Raw genomic sequence first — 19,970 nt, 5'->3', positions numbered from 1 at the left:
ATTTAAAAAAAAATGGTTCTGTGTTTAAGCCACTTAGAAAGAGCAGACAAGTAGGACTTACGCGCTCCTGGGATTCGTAAAGGAGTCTTCGCTCTCTGACAGCTCTGTTCAAAAGGAGCTTGAGCTCTCAGCGCTGGTCCTGGTGGTGGTGATGTGTGTTAAGAAGTCTCTGATTATTCTCTGCACAGAAATGTGGCCAGAGGCTGAAGGTTTCCATTTCAGAGGTCAGCTTTGAAACCGTGAGCTCCCTCAAGTATCACAAAAAAAAATTGAGAATTCTGTACAAATCTTGAACTGAAATTATTCAGAGTGTGAGGAAGGGCAGTTTTTATGCGCTCTCCTCACCATTCACTTATCTACCAGGTTTCTTGGTGAGGCTTTTCCTTTATGAACCTGACCTTTCTTTAGGAGATGAGAAAGGAATACTTCTTCCTTGAGGAACAGGGGCCTAGGAAATAACAACTTGGAAATACACTGTTTGCTGTAAAAGTTTCAGGGAAGAAGTTCACCCTTTGCAGGTATAACTTGCTTGACAAGTAGAGCTGCACACTGCTTAGTTATGAACAGAGAAGAACTAGGAACTACCAAATGTTGCTATAAAAGAAGGTGAAATATGTATTTGTTGGAGTCCAAATGGAATTTACGTTACATATTTGTCTTGTTTTCATACTGAATCCTTCCTTAAACACCATTTCTCAGGCAATGACAGGGAACTGGAAAAAATAGTTGTAAGGAGTGTGCTCTGCTGAAGCTAATGAGCTTAATAAAGTTCTCTGCATTTCTTATTGTCTTCGAAATATTGCAAGACTGTGCAAGTCACTAGATTTATATTACATCCTTGGAGGTATACAGAAATGTCACCAGCATATGTATGATTTAATGACTGTGTAGGTGACTGGTTGTACCTCAGGCTCAGCTTTTTTTGGCATTTTCGTAACTGTAGGTAAAGGAAATTGCTGGAGGTGAAGAAAATTACGGAAGAACTTGTATAATTATTCTGTGAGATTTTGTTGTATCCATCACATTTAAAATGATTACATTTTGAAGGTTGAGAAAGAGAAACAGACCTTTCTAAGCAAAAATATATGCCATATATTAAACTTTTTAAAACATTAAAAGTCATACAGCTGAATTGGTTAATACAAAAAAAAAAATCCAGTCACATGGGAATTTGCTTCCCATTAAATATATGTTGTCTCTTCTGGTCAATGTGTGAGGTGTGACACATTTGGTTAGAAATTTTTACACACTGAAGTCTCTGCATTTACACACCTTGATGTGTAAAGGTTGGGAGATACCAAATATAATGGATGCACAGAAAATAGTTAGACTCATCTTCCTTGCAGATCTTATTTGCTACAGCTAAGTGATACTGCCCCAGCTATTTAGTGTCTTCCCTTAATTGCTAAGACTAAAGCATTAGGGGGTGGAGTATGTTAAGAAAACAGCATTTAATGAAGATTTGATTGTTATCACCAGCATTAGAGCTCAGGCTAATGCTAATGAAATCTCACAAACGTTACAGCATCCCTGTTGAGTCTTATCTCCATTGTGGTTCTGCATTTGAATGCTTAACGTAGCCTCAGGCAGGTCAGCCTTTTAAGGAGGGTTGCCTTCACACTAAGAGGCTTTCCTTGTGAGAATTGTTCCATTAAGATTATGCATTACTTCTGACCTTGTTTGAGAGTGGATGTGGTGTGAATTTACTACTTCTCCCATCTAAATTGCTTTCTGTTCAAAGCACTTTATTGCATGTTTGATGCCCTTTTTCCCCCTTCTTTTTCTTTTAGTGATACAAACGAGGTAGACATACCTCCAAATACCCGTGTAGGAACAAAACGCTATATGCCTCCTGAGGTGCTGGATGAAAGCTTGAATAGAAATCACTTTCAGTCGTACATCATGGCTGATATGTACAGTTTTGGACTCATCCTTTGGGAGGTAGCAAGGAGATGCGTTTCAGGAGGTAAAGAGCTGGGAGATCGCTTTTGATTGTGTCAGTGAACCCCATTTATAACCCAAATCATCCATTACATCATTTTCTCTGGGTAATTATCTTTACTGTAATAAACAGATGTGGATAAACCATACAGGTAACTCTTCTAATATCTGTTCTCATGTTGAAACTTATTTTAAAGCATCAGTCAACATTCCAACAGCAAAGGTTTAGACTGTATTTTAATGGCTTATTTGAAGGCACTGGATGCCTGCACTGAAGGAGGAATGTGGAACTCATTTTGGGGCCTTTTCCTATGGCAACACATTTTTGCTGTACTGGGGTATTCAGGTATTTTAGCAGAAAGAAAAGTGATTTCTTTGTTTTTTGTTAGAGTTAAATAGAAGGAGGAGGACCAACAATTTGGGGGTATTCTGTGCCACTATTTAAAATAAATAATCTGTTTATAAGACAAGTAGAAAAAAACCAGAGGGAAGTGGAACTTACTACATCGTTGTCATACCTATGATGTGCCTCATTTCCTTCTGATATCAGGCGTTCAAGCGTGAGGACAGCAAAGATAAAGCAGTGCAGCCAGCTGCAGACTCAGGGCATAGATCCATCCTTGTATGCATAGGCTATGTGTACTTTCTGCACGTAGAGGTCAGTGTAGTGCAGAAATGGTGGGTGTTATTACCTCTGTTTTGCCACCGAGGAAAGCTAAATGCAGAGAAATGACTTGGCAGCGGTTACGTGCCAGATTGGTGTAAAGAGTAAAGCATGTCTCTTTCGGGGTTACACTACCTTCACCAGGCTTCATGGGTCTTTAAAGCCTGCAGTTTTGTGCTGCATGCTCACTCCATGCTTACCCTAGGGGAGCTGAATTTCACTGACGAGCAATGTGATCCCTGTGTTTACAAACTGGTAAGGTGTATTGCAATGATATGACGCAAAATCCGTAGTAGTGTTGTTGTCATTGCACAAAGAATGGTACCTTGCCCTCTTGTGAAAAGGCACAGAAATGCCCTTTAAGATATACCAGGTCCACTGATAGGAAGGAGACCTAACTCAAGGTTAATTCTCTGCCGAATTACTCTGATACAGGTCCTATGCTAATAGTTCTTTCTGTGATAACTTACTGGAGATTGCTGGACTGAACAGCGGTGGTAGAAGCTGTCTCACTTTGCAAGTAACTACACTTTCCAATTAAGATACGTGGCCAGTCTTTACACAGCAATGGTTATGTTGGAACTTAACTCTGGAATAAACTTTCAGGATAGGGAAGCCTTTTTTAAGAAGTACATCTAATTGTTAAACAGTATGGTCAATTTGTTATAAAATGAGAGGGGAAGAGGATAGTGGAAGGTACCTTCTGTAAGTGATGGGCAACAAATTGCTTCTTTCAGGAATAGTTGAGGAATACCAGCTTCCGTACCACGACCTGGTGCCCAGCGACCCTTCGTATGAGGACATGCGGGAGATTGTGTGCATCAAGAGACTACGCCCTTCATTTCCCAACAGATGGAGCAGTGATGAGGTACTGTTCCTCTTAAAAAGCAGCCTGTGTTCTTGATCAGAACTAGTGAGAGCGTTTGCCCCAGTTCTGCATCATTTTGAGTGAGGAGGAGCTTTGCCACTGCTGCTAGCACCACTCATGGTGTAACAGGGCTTGGGAAGGAGCACAACCTTCTCAGTTATCCCCACTGAAAGTTTCAGAGCCCCAGGGGCCATAGCCTGTGATATTTGCAAGCGGGTTCCTTGTGTGCTGACTACCAGATCCAACAGCAACAGCAGGCTGTGCTCAGACGTTCTTAGTCTGTCTGTTCTTCTCTTGCACTTATTTTGCTTTCTGCTCCTGTCACTAATAGCATTAAATCAGTGGCTAGCTCAAACTTTTGAAAGAGAAATTATTATGTAGTGTATAGTGCAGTGGCAGCATACTTGGTTTACTGGCAGCTACTTCAGCATGTACTGATGTGTGTGCTGTGATTCCAACATTTTTCCCTTTTATTTTTTTAAAGAAAAAAAAAATCTCCTGTCTCTTTGAAATGAAATGAGCATACGGCTTCCTGTGATCACAGGTGTGCAGGCTTGGAAACGTGATTTTACCCTGATTTTACACTAACATGAGCCCAAGATATTAAGTTTCACTCTTACGGTATTGATAAGCAATAGTACTGACCACAGTAGGTGGGCTGCACTGAGGAGGGTCATTCGCCCCATTACATCTTACAGAAACACTGCTCGTGTACCTTTTCTCATTTTAGCAAAGAGGGCTACAGATGTGGCCTTTCAGAGGAGTCGTAGGATCCAGAAAATGCTTTCCACCTCCAAACAAGGAGGTGAGAGGGCTGCGGGAGATTCTGAACTCCCCTTGCTGAGCATCTGTAACAAAGCAAAGTGATGCTCGTGGGATTGGAGACAAACAGTTAAGGTACTGCAGGCAAACCTGCTGACTGCTCTCAAGATGCTATGGAGGAGGGTTCATTAATCATGTTAATTGGTACAGTTTAATGCTGTAAAGTTTTCTACAGTCGCAGAAGCCAGTTGCCATTTGGGAATAGCACTGTGTAGATGAATATTCTGCAGGTAGATGAAGGATTTAGGTGGCATGAGATGTGGGCAATTTGGGAATGTGCAGGGGGAAAGAAAAAAAACAACCTCCCTGGTAGGCTCAAGGACTTGTGCAGCTGCCAGTGTGGAAGACCTAACCGAGACTCACCTGCCTCATCCCCTCCCTAGTTAAATCTCTCTAAGTCTTCAGACCAGGAATAGAAGCACTAGAGGAAGTGCTGTCAGTATCGATCCCGGGAAGGGCGTTTGTGTGGTGGCACACAGTGTATGCTTGGTCTGCCACGACACGTATTGAGGACTGGGGAGGCTTGTTGAAATAACTGTTCTTGATGCTAAAGCGTCCTCGCTAATCCCATTGCAGTCATTCTAGCAATGAGAAGGAAACTTGTTAGTGCACAAAACCTTGTGTATCACCAAAATGCGTTTATAAAAATCCGCATTAGTCTGAAATGTATTAGTCTGGTCTGGGCACTGTTGGTGGTGCTTAAGCTTAATGCCTTTCAGGGCCAGCAGGCTCATGAAAACAGCAAGTTGGATGAGATGGAAAACTTCTCTTTTCCTATTGTAGGGAGCAAATCTTCAGGCAGCGTAAGTCTGTAGGCTGATGGTGTCACCACCCAGCTGCGGTGGCTTACATGGTGCTTCATGTTTGGAAGAAGGTGGTAGACACAGAGCAGGGATGTATACTCCTTTTCCAGGATGGCAAAGGCAATGCTGAGATGCTGTCAGCAAAAGAGTTGTTGCTGGGAGCTGGAGGAAGGTCTGGCTATGTTTCGGACACAAGCAGGGGATGGAGCGGATCAGGGCAGAGCCGAGCCGGGTGCTCGCAGGCGGCGGCGTTCCGGCAGGGGTGGCTGGGCAGGAGCCGTGGGTGTGTGCTCACGCTGGGCTGTACCCTGGGGACCGGGTGCTGGCTGAGGAAAACGAGTTCCACTGAATTTGTACAGCAAAGGGCTTCCTTACAGAGCCACGCTTGTGCGGGTCAGGCTGCATGGGTTTGGGGAAGTAAGGAAAGTGCTTTTGTGGGGTGTAAAGGCAAGTCTAGACTATAACTTGTCATAAATTATAAGAGTAATTGCCATGTTTGGAGAACTCGTCTTAATATATAGAAAACACAAGCTCTTGAAAAGCGATACCAGCCAGCATGTTGCCTTTTTTTTTTTTTTTTGGCTGCCCTTAGAAAAGACCTTTTCCCTTCAGTTTTTTGGCATTGCCACCAACTGCAATTTCCTCTTCTACTGACCCAGGTGGGATTTTCTCTCCTGTTTCTCTCTGCAGTGCCTACGGCAGATGGGGAAGCTGATGATGGAGTGCTGGGCTCACAACCCCGCCTCCCGGCTCACAGCCCTGCGGGTCAAGAAAACACTTGCCAAAATGTCAGAGTCGCAGGACATTAAACTTTGACTTGGCTGGAGGCAGCTCTCATGAAGGCCCATGGAAACGGACTTTCTCGTGCAGGCAGAAGTCCTGAAGAGGTATTGGAAGTCTTTGGTAATAAGTACCTTGAATGCAGTCATGCTTAAAAACAGCTGTTTGTTTGACAGATTTTGAGACTATCCTTTGCAAAAATCAGCTGAATTTTGACATACAAGATCGGAAGAGGCTTGTCTGCCCTTGTTTACATGGGGAAATACAGTTTTAGTAACTGGTTTAAGATTATGCATGTTGCTTTCCATGAAAGCCACTTATTATTTTATTATTATTATTGTTATTATTATTATTTTGATTGTTTAAAAAGATACTGCTTTAAATTTTATGAAAATAAAACTTTTGGTTAGAAGTAAAAAAGATGTATATTGTTACATTAAAAAAAAATTGGAAGAAACTATGCTGAAAATGAAAGCAAAGTGACTTTTTCATTTATAAAGAGACTATTGCACTCCAGCATTTACAACAAAAGAAAAAAAAAAAAGGAGAGAGGGTCTGTGTAGGAGCTGTAGTGGAAACTGTCTTAAAAGCCGTCTGCTTGCGGAGATGACTTTCCATAGCCCTGCCCCTGTGAGCAGTTCTCTCAGCATAGAGATGGAGCCCAGTTATGTCCCTGCCATCACTGGCATGGGCAGCCGGGTTCCTGCGGGTGGCCTGTCCCAGGGAAGGTTGTACTTTCTTTATTGGGAGCCGTATCAATATGGTTCAATGTGACTTGCTTGTTTGAGGAAGCTTTTCACGTTTCCGGGAAATCTGATGGGTATGGTACCAGGATGAAGGCAAACAAATGCCCCTTTTCTTGTCTTTTCTTTTTTTCTTTTTTTTTCTTTTTTTTTTTTTCTTTCTTTCTTTCTTTCTTTCTTTCTTTCCCCCCACTGCAAAAATAAAGTATTCTGTGTTTGAGTGGAAATGAGGCATGCATTTGGATCTGCGGGTAAATTTGAAACTGCTGTGACCTACATAAACAGCCACTGGGTAAGAGGAAGTTCCTTGTGAGGAAAAATTATTAACTTGCTCTTTCATCTGTGTAAAAGTGAGGTATCCATCTACAGCCACGGCTGGAAAAAAAATATAATCTGTGTTCTCTTTTATAAGGGAAAGTGAAAACCTCAAAAATTCCCATTTTTGGGGTGGCAGTAATTTTTCTTTAAGCATAAGGAGACCTGGTGCCTCCTGGCCGCAGTAGGAAGCCGGCAGGGAAGGAGCCTGGGAGTTGGCTGCGTGGTGAGAGCCGGGCACCGCGGCCGGCAGCAGGCAGGTGCCTCCAGCACTTCGAAACAAACGAAACAGTTTGGCTCAAGCTTCATCTGCCTTGCTGTTTCATGGGGCCTTCCAGCAGCCTCGAAGCCTCTGGGAGCCACCGCGCTGTAGTGACCCGCTCTGCCGCCAAGCTGGGGCTGCATAGCGTCGTGGTTCCCAGCAAGAGGAGCTTTTAGAGAAGAGCAATGGGAAACGTATTGACCATCTTTCCCCTTTCCTCCCTCCTGGGGCTGCAGCAGTTGCTGCGATGTTAAAACTACAGAAGGGGAAAGAGGTGAAATATTCCCCTTTAAGTATTTTCCTTGGAAAGGTCTCTGTTCTTCACTGGGTTATCAAAGCTGAGCTGTATGGGAGTTAGCAGTTTACCCTTCTTTACCCTTCTTTTATTTTTTTTTTTTTTTTTTTTATTCTTTTTCCTGCCTATGTCCTGTTTCACTAGATGGTGTTCAGTTTAATTTTTAAATAAGTCCTTACAATGCTGCTTTGATTATGCTAAGCCTATTTCAGAACTGAAATAATTGCCATGCTAGATTTAGCCTCAGCATTTCTGTAATGCTTCTTTTTTCCCTTTTTGGACAAAACTGATTTATTTGTGGTAGGTAGGTATATAATTGGGGTTTAGCTTCACGGCTCCCTGAAGGTATTTCTAGTTGGAAAAATTGCCATTTTATACTTCAAGCTAACAGAGAAAAATGCGCAGGTTCAAGAGAACCAGCAAGACCTCTATGATTATAGGTGTTAAAAAGTTTAATCAGAGGATTTTCATTAATTAGAGAGCTTTTTCCTCACTGCAGTTTCCCTGCCAGTACACAAAAATACCGAGCAATACAAAAAGAAAATCTCTCAGAGTGAATAATACATAAACCATGGCCCCAAGATGGGCGGTGCTGGTTCCCCTGTCCTTAATAAACAGCGCACTTGTGTGGATGAGAGCGGAGTTTGCTCCTCTCTTTGGCTGCCTTGGCTTGGAAATTTGTGGCCCAAAGTGAGGACAGCCCAGCCTCTTGTCAACTTTTTGTCTTTGTGAATGGAGCCACGCAGTTTCTACTCTCACTCCTTTCGCCTTCATGCCCTTTCATAAACACCAGCACAGCCCTGAGGAACTGGGGTCCCTCGGCTCCGACAAAGCAGGTGGGACCATTGACTTTGGCAGCGGTTGGGGCAGGCTTGGTCAAGCCCACCTCTGAGCCCGGTGCCTGCGGCTCCCGGGTAAGCAGTCACGCAGCAGGATGCCTCTTCCCTGCTGTGTTTAGGTGTGTTTCATGTCTGCTTTCCTCAAATAGAAATTTTTTTTTTTTTTTAATATTGCCATGGCTTTCCCCAGAAATGTTCCAGAGGGTGCTTTGTTGGCTGGTGTACGTAAGGCATGCAATGTCCCCAGCACCTGCCATCAGTGTGTTGCAAAAGAAAGGGCCAGTCACTGATTTTCTGAACGGTCTTCGTTTTTTTGGTCCAAAAGAAAAAGATCTAAGATACTGGTTGATACGTTACATAAAGTGTGTATGTTAAATGTTCAAGTTTATGTGCATTATATATATATATATATATATATAAAATATATATATATATTCAGTTGGGAGTCTGGAATAACTCCAGTATGTGGATTAAGAGTAAACTATTACAGATGATAAAGCACTAAATAAAACATAATATTTATTTATGAAAATGCATAAATGACAAATCACTGCAACAGTTTCATATAGGAAAATAATAATAATAAAAAAGACTATATATAAAAGGAGACACACCTGAGAAAGCAAAGGGTCTGCAGTTGGATAACTAGAGCCTGCCCATTTTCTCCCAAGACTCAAAAAAGCCAGATTTTGCCCTCAAATCTCCTACCCACTGTAATCGGTGATACTGTAAACAAATATTTCTAAGGCCACAAAGCAGCCTAAGGCAAGCTTCGAAGTCATTTGTTCTGGCACAGTAATATTCAAGTTACCACCTGCATGGCTGACTTTCTGCAGTGCTCAACATGTAATTATTATGGTTTCAGCATGCACAGTGACTACAGGTTAGTACATTTATTTTGCCAGGTGTGGCCTTCTAACATCACTTCCAGATTTTGGTAGTTTCACAGTGCACGTCAATGAGGGCTTGGAAGTTCGTGGTGGAGATAATCACGGCTTCAGTGCCCGCAGGTCTGGAAATCCAGTTTGCAGATGTAAATCACTGAGGGAAGTTTAGTTTAGTGACTTATTGGCGTAGATAAGATGGCATAGGTAAGTGGGAGAGGAGGGGAAAAAACCCAAAAGTAAGAGAGATGCCATCTAGCAACTCCTGTCCTTTCTCTAGCACAAAATTATTTCTGTTAAAGAAAAGGTTGACAATGTAAAGACTAAGAAACTAATTTATGTTCTTTTTTGAGAACCAGTGCCTTATTAAACCTGTAAATACTGTAATTAGAAAACCTGGGGAACAAACTGTTACGTTGTATTTGTTCAAATTGTACATGGTTGTTTTAACACTCCCCCAAATAAAATTGTTTCCATCTGCCCATGAAAGAGATTGCTTTTACTTCTATTTACTTTTCATGTGCTTGAAAAGCACCACCTTTGGGTTTCATTTCCCTAGCTAGATTATTTTGACCGTGCCTCATTTTATTTATTTTTTTAATAAGATTTTTCTGCTGAGCAAACAAGTAAACAGTAAGATGTTGCATATGCTTCCACTGGCATAAAAAAAGCATCACCCCTTTCACAACTCAGTAAAGAGAGAAATAGTAATTAAAATAGTGTTATCACTAATAGAGCAGTTACTCGCATTTTATGGCTGATTATGCAAATCTGTAGAAATTTGGCATTGACATAATATTTTTGTGAGGGCCCCCCCTTCCCTTCTTTCCCTCACATATTTATGAATTCCAGCTACTATTTTTAATAGCACAAGAGGCACAGGAGGTAATCTGTGCACAGACTGAAGCTAGATTTTCCAGCCGCGTGCTTCAGGAGAAAAAAAGTTGCAGCCTACATATACTGCATCAGCTGAAATGTGGCCTTGCTTAGTTCTGAGAGACATTGGAGCGTGTGTTTCTCCACATCCATGGAGGTATTTTTATGTATTTGTATTTATGGCCTGAGCTCTCTTCTCATTCTGCAGTGCTGTGTTTGAGCATGCAGTGCTTCCTAATGTGTAATTGCCAGTTATTTTCAGAGAAATGTGTCAAGAGTGATTTTCCCTTGAGCCACCTCTTGCCGGTGACTAACACAGACCCAGCAGCCCTCCTGCTTTGCCCTGGGCTGTCTGCGATCAGCAGTGGGGCGTTCTGGTTATTCTCCAGCAGCGTTTCCATAGTCCCTTGGCCAGGCCGTGTCTAGGTGGGAAAGCCCAGTGCTTGCTCCACGTTGTCCCTGGCATGTCACCATAGGCCATAGTTTTGGAGCTGTTCTGCTCCCCTTGGCCACACAGCGCTGGTGCTCCAGCACCGCCCGTCCAGGCTGCACCTTCTCCAGCATGTTGGCAATAGGTGTTTCTGGAGCCGCCTTCTGTTCCTTTGCTTTTTCCCCTAACTTTCTAGGTATGGCTTTTTGGGGCAGTCCTAGGCTCTGTTCTCATTTTCTTTCCTCTCCACCTTGCTAGGCTTAGTTACCCTTATCTTGTGCAGCCGCAGGCAATGCGGGGACCGTTTCACTTCCATTCAGGGTTGGCAGAGTCACGCTACTGTCCCCTGCTGAAACTGGAGCTCTGCTTCCTTGTGAGACACACTGAACCATGCCTTTCACTACCTGGGAAGGAGAGTTGCAGTCCCACCTTCACATGCAGAAATGCCAGAGCAGACACTTCCAGGAGTCTCAGGAAGAACAGCTAGAGGTGAGGTACCTGAAGAAAAAGTCCCTGAAGATAAGGAGGGAACTGCTTGGCCAATGCAAAGACTGCAGGGTGCGGCAGACCAAGCTCACAGGGGTGTCAGAAACCAAAGGAATCTCGAGCTCGGCAATACATGTAGACAGGGTGGGAATAGTGGGATGGACAGAAAAGAGCTTGTATACTGTGAAAGCTGTATATGGAAAGACAAAATCAGAAGAGCAGGCAGAGAGAGATCAGGAAATGTAAAAGCAGCAACTGTGTCTGAAGCGGGCATCTTAGTTTTAGAGAAACCAGCCCTGCCTGCAGCTCAGCTCTCATTAGCTGAGGGACCACATGGTGACAAAAGTCACCATTGAAGAAGTTATGCCTCAGGTCCCTTGGGATACAGATTCTCTATTCACATCATAGCTCCACGTCCTCTTCATACATCATCTACCTCTTCCTATTAGAAGATAATCATAAAAGAAAAAAATGAATAGTTCTCCCTTCATGTTGCCAAAGGTCCAGTGACTTTTGGAAGGAGTAAACCTGTCACTGGTGCTTGGCCGCAGCTCTGTGCCATGCCTGATGTACTTGAGCAATGCCCAGGATTTCATCTGGTCTTGGGGTGGCAGGTCTTGGCTCAGTAACCTGCCACTCCTGGCAGTCCCCAGCTCCCTCCCCAATAAGGACCTCCACACGAGTGGGTACTGTGGGGCTGCCTGTGCCCGGCGTCCTGTGAAGACTTACTGCCCGTTAAGTGCAAATAAATTACAGGAGCCAATGGGTAGAGATGGCCCACAACCCATTTTTAGCAGAGAAGCCAGGAAAACAGAGGAGCCTTGTGTTAGCAATGCCCTTCATTGCAGAATGAAGAAGCTGGCGGTGTTCTGTGCTTAGGGAGAGCAGCCCGAGCATTTCTTCTGCCTGCCATCTAGTTTGTGTTAAGCCTTGCAATGGGAGGAAAATAAAATAAAGCTACCTTACACCTTGGGAAAAGCTTGCTGTAAATCAAGCATACAGGGGACAGGTTTTTAAAGGTCTGCCCTTTTCCAGCTGGACTGCAGCGTGTTACAAACCTGGCAAATGCACTTGTTCTCAGCTTTTGGGCTGTTTGCTGTGTTTGGTTTTGTACATTATCAGAGTGCTGCTGCTTTGGCTTAACCTTGACTTGCCTCTTTGAGGGAGAGCTGCTGAGCGAGCATATAGCGCAGCCGTGCTGGCAGGCTGTGGGTCTGGCACACGAGACGGCAAGGGCTGAGCGTTCCTCAGCACAGCACAGCAGGAGAGCACGAGGGCCAACAGGCAGCCCTTCGCCCCCAGGGGAGGGGATGGGATGGGATGGGATGGTGCTGTCCCCGGCAGCGCACAGGCCCCGTATCGCCTCCCTCATGGGTAGGATGAGCTCCTCAGCCCGGGGACGACCCGCTGATGAGGGGCTGGCTCTAAGAGATGACTGTTTTCCCACCACCCCCCCACTCCTCAGCTGGGAGCAGCAGCTGTGCTGGGAATTGCCTCTTGCACCCCCTGAAACCAGAGTTTAATGCTGAGGCTGGTGAGAAACAACCATCATCTCTTGACAGCGGGGGACAGGTGTGAGAAGGGTGAACTTCAGTGTTTGGGCATTTTATCCACCTGGCTAAATTGGACATAAGCAGGTATTGCTGGACAAAATCACCTAGCCCAAGTGGCATTTAGTTTGCCTCCTAGGCATCTGCAACAAGCCCGGTGGGCTGCTCCCCTCTGTAACAAAAAGGCTGGATGCGGGGAGGGGAGCTGAGCTCAGCAGCTGAGGATGCATTTTCTTGCCTGTTGCTTTTCTCCATATTTGCAGCCATGAAACGCAAATCCCAGGAAAACTGTCCGGGGTGAATCCTCCTGTAGCTGCTGGGGTAAAACCCCATGGGGAGGGAGAGGTGGAGGGATTTATGAAGTGCAATGGAACAGCCTGCATAGGCATGTGGATGTCATGAATGGTATTTTATGAGGGAGACTACGTCACATGGAGTTCCTATGTGCAGATACATTTCTTTTGAGCTGATTTTTTTTAAGTAACTAAATAAAAGGTTCCTCTTTGCTTCCAAGCTTCCAGGAACTAAACAATTGAACACAAGGTAGTGGTGGGTTTTCTTTTTTCCAGTTGCTTATAAATATAATTTATTACCTGTTTAAAAATTCTTTCTTACACTTTGTACATGTCAGGCTGACAGAATAAATGCAGGCATTTACAAACAGAGGGAAGGAGAAAAAGGGAGGGGGGTAAGAGGCACACGCAGAACTAGTAAACCACACCTCCACTGTACAGCAATACAAATAATGCAATGGCTAGCACTTCTCTGGTAGTAAGTCAGTTTTTAGAAAAGGAATTGCATAGAAGATACAGCAATAGGGAAATCAAAACCAAAATAGTTCTCCAGATCTGAATAGCAAAGAAAATGAACCCTGATAGAATTGAAACATGGGAAGAGGAGGGAGGAATGCAATAAACCCTCTTGGCCTGGGTCACACAGACGTTTCATTTCCTATGGGCCCTCCTTTGCTTTAGAAAGGTACCAAAGGTACCATCTTCGTTTTTTCTTTTCCCCCCACTCTTCAACATTAACAGACAGGACATGTGTCAGCAAAAAAGTCCAGCACACAGATGTGCCAAAACAGTAATGTCAGGTAATGCCAAACTTCTCTCTCAGCTGTGTTGCATACCCTGCTTCAAAGTAGGTCAATGACTCACAGCTCGGGGGGGTGTTTTTGCAAGGTGCCTTGCAAGAACTGTGTCAGACAAGTATTTTTCTCCTTCTTTCTAATTTTGTTTACTTTCCAGACCAATTTTGCTCTTTATTTGTACTGTTTAAGCTCCCAGATTTGCTGGCAAGCCGTAGCAAGAGCCAGCTGGTAGAAGCCAAAGAAGCGCTCAGGGCTGCATAAGCTATTCTCATGTCGAGGCTATTGTCCCACCAGCTGCAAGCCAGCAGCTGGAAACCAGAGTGCCAGTACTCAGAGAGTCACCTTGCCGCTGCAGGGTGCCCTGCCTGATTACATCCCGCTTCTTCATGGGCACTGAGAAGTTACTCGCGTGCCATGGCATGGGATGCTTTTGGAGAAAAGGGCAGGCCCAGGGTTCAGCACACGTAGCAATTCATTTCTTTGTAAGTAGTTGAGGAGACTGAACCACTATTAAAAACGTGTAACCAGCGTCACAGAAAATGTGAAATACCTAATTGGTGCTAGAGGTTTGTGGGAACTCTGGATTATCATTGCCTTTTTGTATAGGCAGAGCTTTTCAAAGGACTTTTGGATAAAGGGATTTTCAGATTTCAGGGAGCAGGTGCCAAGCTTAAAGGACAAGTAAGTAAATAAACTAAATGCTCCTATTTCAAGCAAGGAGCTTGACCTACCAAACTTGAGGGCTCATTTCTGTGGCTTTGGTTCAAGTCCAACTCTAGTTCCTTGCCCGTTTTTACTCTGTTGGCTCTCGATGTACTGCCTATTTGACCTTGCAGCAATGCTACAGCACTGAATTTTGACCTTCACCTTGCCAAGCAAAAGTTGGTCACAGCTACTATCTGAGCTACAAGCCTCCAGCAGTAGGTGTCCTTTAATTTCTCCTCTCTGTCTGTATATGTATACACTTCGCATTTCTCCTAAATTCCCACTTCAAGGGGTGGCCACGATACATGCTTCAGCATTTAAAAATCTGCAGTGCAGCTCATTTTATGAACTTAAGGTTTCACTCACAAACTAGGAATGGATTGCGGTGGTGACCCCAAAGTCAATACCTCATTGGAGTCCTTGCGGGAGAAGGGCCAAAGGTTTGGTTTTTCATTCACAAACCACTCTGATCTTTGCACTGCCTGATATTAAGCAAGCCAGCCTGCAAACAATTAGTTACTCTGTGGCCAGATGAGAGCCAGCGTAATACCTGAAAAGACTTCTGAACACTCAGTAAGATAGTTTACAAAGTGCCCTGGACACAAGATTAAAAAAACCCCCAACCTCAACAGTATAATCTTGTTTAAGATTATCCTCAGAACTGTGGTAACTACTTGGCTAGAGCATACGATGGTCTAAGGGCCCCTCCCCCCTTCCCCATACCCCCCCCAAAACAAGAAGAAAAGGAGAACCAAAAAGAAACTATTTTAGGTAGCAATACAAGACATTAGGACACTGTCCACAATGACAGGCTTACAGCATGTAAATACATTTATTCTATATGTAAGCAAAAGAAATAGCAAGAAACCCAAGGAATAGACATGTTTTACTCTGTGGGCATCCCAGACTCCAACATGTCTCATGAGTGTCTGCATTTCTGCCAGCGATACGGGAAAAAAAGAGTCTTGGTCTCTCATGGAAGCAAATCCTGACTCAAGAGGCCTTCACTGCCTCAAAATTTTTGAGATTCAGTAAAACAGCACTTAGATCTTGCACTGTTTAGTGAGATACAGTGGATCAGCTGTGATCAGAAAATTCAGAAAAGAAAAAATACAAACCCCAAACTTATCCTACACACTGACAGCCACCTTTACAAGGACACAACACAAGAAGAACTGAAGAAAAATCAGGTGAAAAGGACTGCCTCTGATAGTGTTTCTCACTTGGAAAGTAAAAGTTTTCCTTGAAGTCAGTAGATATTTTCTATATATTTATATAATATATATTATTTATAGCACTAGCAATCAACATGTAATGAAGAGATGGTGTGAAGAGCAGTGAAACTGCTACAGCACAAAGCCAAAGGTAGACAACTAAAAGGCTATGCAGTTAAAATAGTAGTAATAACTGGAGGATAAGAAGCCTGCAGCCTTTTTTTTTTTTAAAGTAGATGTGCTTACCTGACACGAAATGTTACAGTAATTCTTAAGGGTCGGTTCTGTCTGCCAAACTTATTTGCCATTTTTTTCACTAACAACTGCTCTGTGGGAAAGCCTATTCCCTAACGATGTTGCTTGCTGTGGCAGCAGTGTGTTGGAGCCAGGCTTAGCCCCACGAGATGGCACTGTGTGCACACAATGCAGGTGGAGGGACTGCTGCTGTTTTTTTCACCGACCAAAAATAATATCCTGAGTGGATCTGGCCACCCTTGCTTCCCACCGTCCCTCCTTCGGGCAGCAGGACAGGGGTGCTGAGGGGTGAGCACCACCGGCGCATCCCAGAGCCCTCTCCCCAGCTGCACGCCTGCCAGCACGGTAACCCCAGAAAAAAGAAAAAACTGTGAGTAAAATTAACGCGGGGGGGGGTGTCAGGTGAGGTGAGAGCTGCCACGAGCAGTGGTGGCAAAGCACAAGTGAGGAGCTGCTGGGATGAAGTGTGGCTCTGCCAAGGAACCGCCCCTGGTACCACCTCCCTGCCCTGCCAGGGCTGGGGCAGCTCGCGTGGCACTGCACTGGGACCCTGCAAAAGCTTATGGAGCAGGGGACAGCGAAACCGTCTCGCCTGTGATTGCACTGGGCAAGGGAAGGTTTCTGAGCAGCTGGGCTGGAAGAAGAGCAGTTCCACCGCCTAGTGATGGAGATGCTGCTGCCCTAGTGATGGTCTTGACCACCATCTACCTCTGTGGATGCTCCTCTTGTTCAGCGCATGCATGCCTTTTCCTCTCAATAAGTCCTGTTTACAGTGATGGTGCAAAAGGTAAATGCCCCAGAATATTTTAAGAATGTTGCTCATCTGTTTTTCCTGAAGGAGGCGTCAGGGCCTAGGTCAGAGAGCTGGCAAAAGGAGCACCGACTCATAGCAATACAGGTAACTATGAGAAACTTTCTGGCAAGGCCCCAGTGAGAAGGGTGCATATGCTGCCCACCTAGTAAAAGCTGAGAGCTGGGCGTACCAGTGAGCCTGGGCATCAGCCAACAAAGACTGAGGCAAAGAGGGGAAGGGGCGGAAAGACAGTTCAGTTCATGCGCCTGCCTGAAGAGGAGTCATACATGACAGGTGCAGGGGAGAAACACAAACTTAAGTACAACTGGTTTACACCTAAAGATGGCACAGGAGGGAGAAAAGCTGAGACCTATCTTTTAAGAGCCATTTTAGAGCTCTAAGGTAAGTTAAAAAATGTAAGGAAGGGGCAGAGCTGGAAGCCCCAGTCGATGCCTCTGAAGTTGAAAGCCAGATTTCCATTAGCATTACAATGGCCTGCATCAGATGCCCAAGGTGAAAAAGGAGATGGTTCGTTGTGGAAAGGATGCCCTTGGCATCTCCACATTCAGAGAAGGTGGAGCTTACGCAGGCAAAATGCAGACAGATGTTGAAAGTTAAATTGGATGTCTGCTGTTCTCCAGTTTTGACTGAAATGCTGGTTTACAAACTCCCACATTACCTCTTATGAGGAAGGGAGTGCTCTGTGATCGCTGCCTCGCAGTCAATCAAAACCCCACTGGTGTCAGGGAGCTGAGAAATTAAAAACAAAAAGTCCCAAGCCTATGGAAATGTCAAATGGGAAAAAGGTCAGAGGAAATTTTTCCTTTCATTCTGACCAATGACATTTTCAAAGTTACCTTTAAAGGCACAATCTGGAAAGCCTTGGGGAAAAAATAAAACCAAAAACACAAAAGAAAACAAACAAACTCCAGTCGCCGGGAGCAGATGAAGTGGGAATATGTGCGTGGGCAGGCGCATGCATTTGTGCACAACACCAATAACCAGGGCCTGGCTGGAAACCTGGAGTGGACAGGCTGGGAAAGAAAGCGTTCTTTGCACCAGAAGTAGCCGACAGACAAGCCTGGCAGTAAAACTACTATAATCCTATGTGCTGTCATGTACCAAAGAGTCAGTCTTTTCACTGAGCAGAAAATAAAATATGTTTGCAGTGACAACCGAAAAAGCAACAGTTTGCTCCTTTTGCCAAGTTTCTACTTCACCTGTTTGTGGTGACTGAGAGGGGCAAATGTCCCCAGTAAGCCAGGGAGGACCTGGCGCAGCGCAGGCAGCAAACTGCAGTACACGGGGTTTCAGCTTCACCACTCCGCCACCCTACACTGGCCCACGCAGCAGAGGCTTCCCTGGCTGCCGCAAGCTTGGAAGAGCAGCAGAGATCCGCTGAGCACATCTCACCCAGAAATGACCCAGCAGATAACTCCCAGTAGCCCTGACCACCACAGACCTGGGGAGGTGGTTTCAGTAAGAGTATCTGCAGCTCCGGGAGAAGCTAACAGGAGCTGCTGGCTCTCAGACTGCTTCAAAGCAAGACATATGGAGGCCCAGCTGGGATGCACAAATCTGGTGGTCAACGTCAGTGCCTCCAAGTGCTTGCACCAGTGCTCCTGAACCAGTGGGCTACATGCATTCGGACTGGGAGGCCATCACTGGTTCACAGCCACCTCGGGACAGGATTGCTTCTTGGAGCAACCTGGAGGCACCAAGGTGGTACAAAGCATCCCTTGGAGGGGTGCTGGGTTGGAGCCTTTGTGGGTGCAGCTCAGTGACCAGCAGCCTGTCACAAGTTTATACCACATTTGCATTGGCCATGAAGCACAGCAATGCTAACGCAAGGTGAGCAACCCTTGTGGGCTAGCAGAGGACTTTGGAGGACGACTACGATGGCTGGAGAAGGGAAGGACAGACAGCATATAGAGGGGCGGGTCTTAGAAGACCTTCAGGAAGGGGACAACAGGTTCCATAAAAATGGGAATTATTCATTCTGCTGCTGACAAAATTAGAAATAAAGTAATAATGGTAATATTATTAATAATATTCATTATAATCCTTGCACTAGATACTAATCAGTAAATAATTATCATAGCAACTTCTCTTTTTTATTTTTTTCTGGGTTTTTTTTTTTTCGTTTTTCCCCCTAACCACTCTGAATTGCATATCCAGCCCCCTCATACTGCAAAGGGGTGGAAAGCATGTTGTCACATTGTGAATTGGAAATTAACTCTGATCCTACGTTCCCCACTGTCCTACAGCTGTTCTCCACACAGGCTCAGTGGGACTGCTTTGGGGAAGGAAGGGGACTTTACGTGTGTTCCTGCTTAGCACCCAGAGTACCTGCTTTCCAGATGCACACCTCTTAAACTCTGATTTTCTTGGTGGGTTTTTTTTTTTCATTTTTTAAGAAGTAGGTCTAGGAAACAGAACAATGACAGGAGGATCATTGTAAGACAATTGATGTGCAGAATTGTAGCCAAAATCTGAATTCACCAGAAACCAATAAGCTGAAACAGCCACAACCAACTGTCCATAGCCTTGTCTAGAATGGCTTTAAACAAAAAATATAAAGAGCCATGGACAGTCTCCTTACCCCTGTCCAGAATTTGATGTAAACAACATCCATAGAAACTGGGATTGTTAAGAAAGTTTATCCATATATCTGGATAGCAATAAAAAGCGTTTCCTAGGAAACTGTAAAATCCTGTACCAAGCAGTGTACAGCCAAGCCGAGAGGAACATTAGGTTGATTTATATTTTCAAGGTACAACTTTGCATTATTTCTTTTAGATCCTGTGATAATGTACAAGGAGAGCACGTGTGAAGGTCAGGGCTGGTTTTTTTTTTTGTTTGCTTGCTTTCTTCTCTGAAATGTCTCTTGTGTAACTCATTGGTCTGGGTTTTCATTTCAATTCTCATTTGTAATAACAGGGCATTACCGCTCCCTGTGTCTGTCCTTCCTGTTCACACCAAGGCTGCATCAGTAATTTCCTTCTGCTGCCAAAGAAACAACAGTTTCGTGTCTTCCCATTTCTTCAAGAACCGCCGCCAGCATGCTCAGGTTGCCGTCAGGGAAATTCTGGGCTTCCCAGAGATCCAGGATCACCCCAGTGGGACTCGATTTTGTAGCAAAATAATTTAGGTACCTGTAACAAGCCAAAAGGAAACTTGTGTTTTTTGAGCTGCATAAAGGCTACCTGAATTTATATGATTTCAGCCCATCCCCATTGCTGGTGCTGTCAAGGTGCTCATCTCCTGTGCCATCATTCTAACCGGTCTGTACACAGAGCTGCTGTCATTCATCTTCACCAGGACCCTTTTGCACATCCCTCCCGGCAGGGCTTTG

General features: G+C 44.6%; 2 protein-coding genes across 14 annotated transcripts in view; one reads left to right on the top strand and one right to left on the bottom strand.

The window, feature by feature from the left end:
• The window catches only part of BMPR1B (bone morphogenetic protein receptor type 1B), a 254,881-nt gene extending 246,147 nt beyond the window's left edge, over positions 1 to 8,734 (top strand). For all 11 annotated transcript variants that reach the window (XM_075090807.1, XM_075090803.1, XM_075090804.1 and 8 more), the window contains 3 exons: positions 1,791 to 1,966; positions 3,343 to 3,473; positions 5,789 to 8,734. In XM_075090807.1, the coding sequence (XP_074946908.1) occupies positions 1,791 to 1,966; positions 3,343 to 3,473; positions 5,789 to 5,914 (433 nt within the window). In that variant the 3' untranslated portion in view covers positions 5,915 to 8,734. The remainder of the gene's footprint in view (positions 1 to 1,790; positions 1,967 to 3,342; positions 3,474 to 5,788) is intronic.
• A 92-nt stretch (positions 8,735 to 8,826) lies between these two features.
• UNC5C (unc-5 netrin receptor C) overlaps positions 8,827 to 19,970 on the bottom strand; it is a 275,494-nt gene continuing 264,350 nt past the window's right edge. For all 3 annotated transcript variants that reach the window (XM_075090796.1, XM_075090795.1, XM_075090797.1), the window contains one exon: positions 8,827 to 19,770. In XM_075090796.1, the coding sequence (XP_074946897.1) occupies positions 19,605 to 19,770 (166 nt within the window). In that variant the 3' untranslated portion in view covers positions 8,827 to 19,604. The remainder of the gene's footprint in view (positions 19,771 to 19,970) is intronic.

Source organism: Phalacrocorax aristotelis, chromosome 4 (genome assembly GCF_949628215.1).
Source record: "Phalacrocorax aristotelis chromosome 4, bGulAri2.1, whole genome shotgun sequence".
Lineage (NCBI taxonomy): Eukaryota > Metazoa > Chordata > Aves > Suliformes > Phalacrocoracidae > Phalacrocorax > Phalacrocorax aristotelis.
This window is presented reverse-complemented; position numbering and strand designations above follow the sequence as displayed.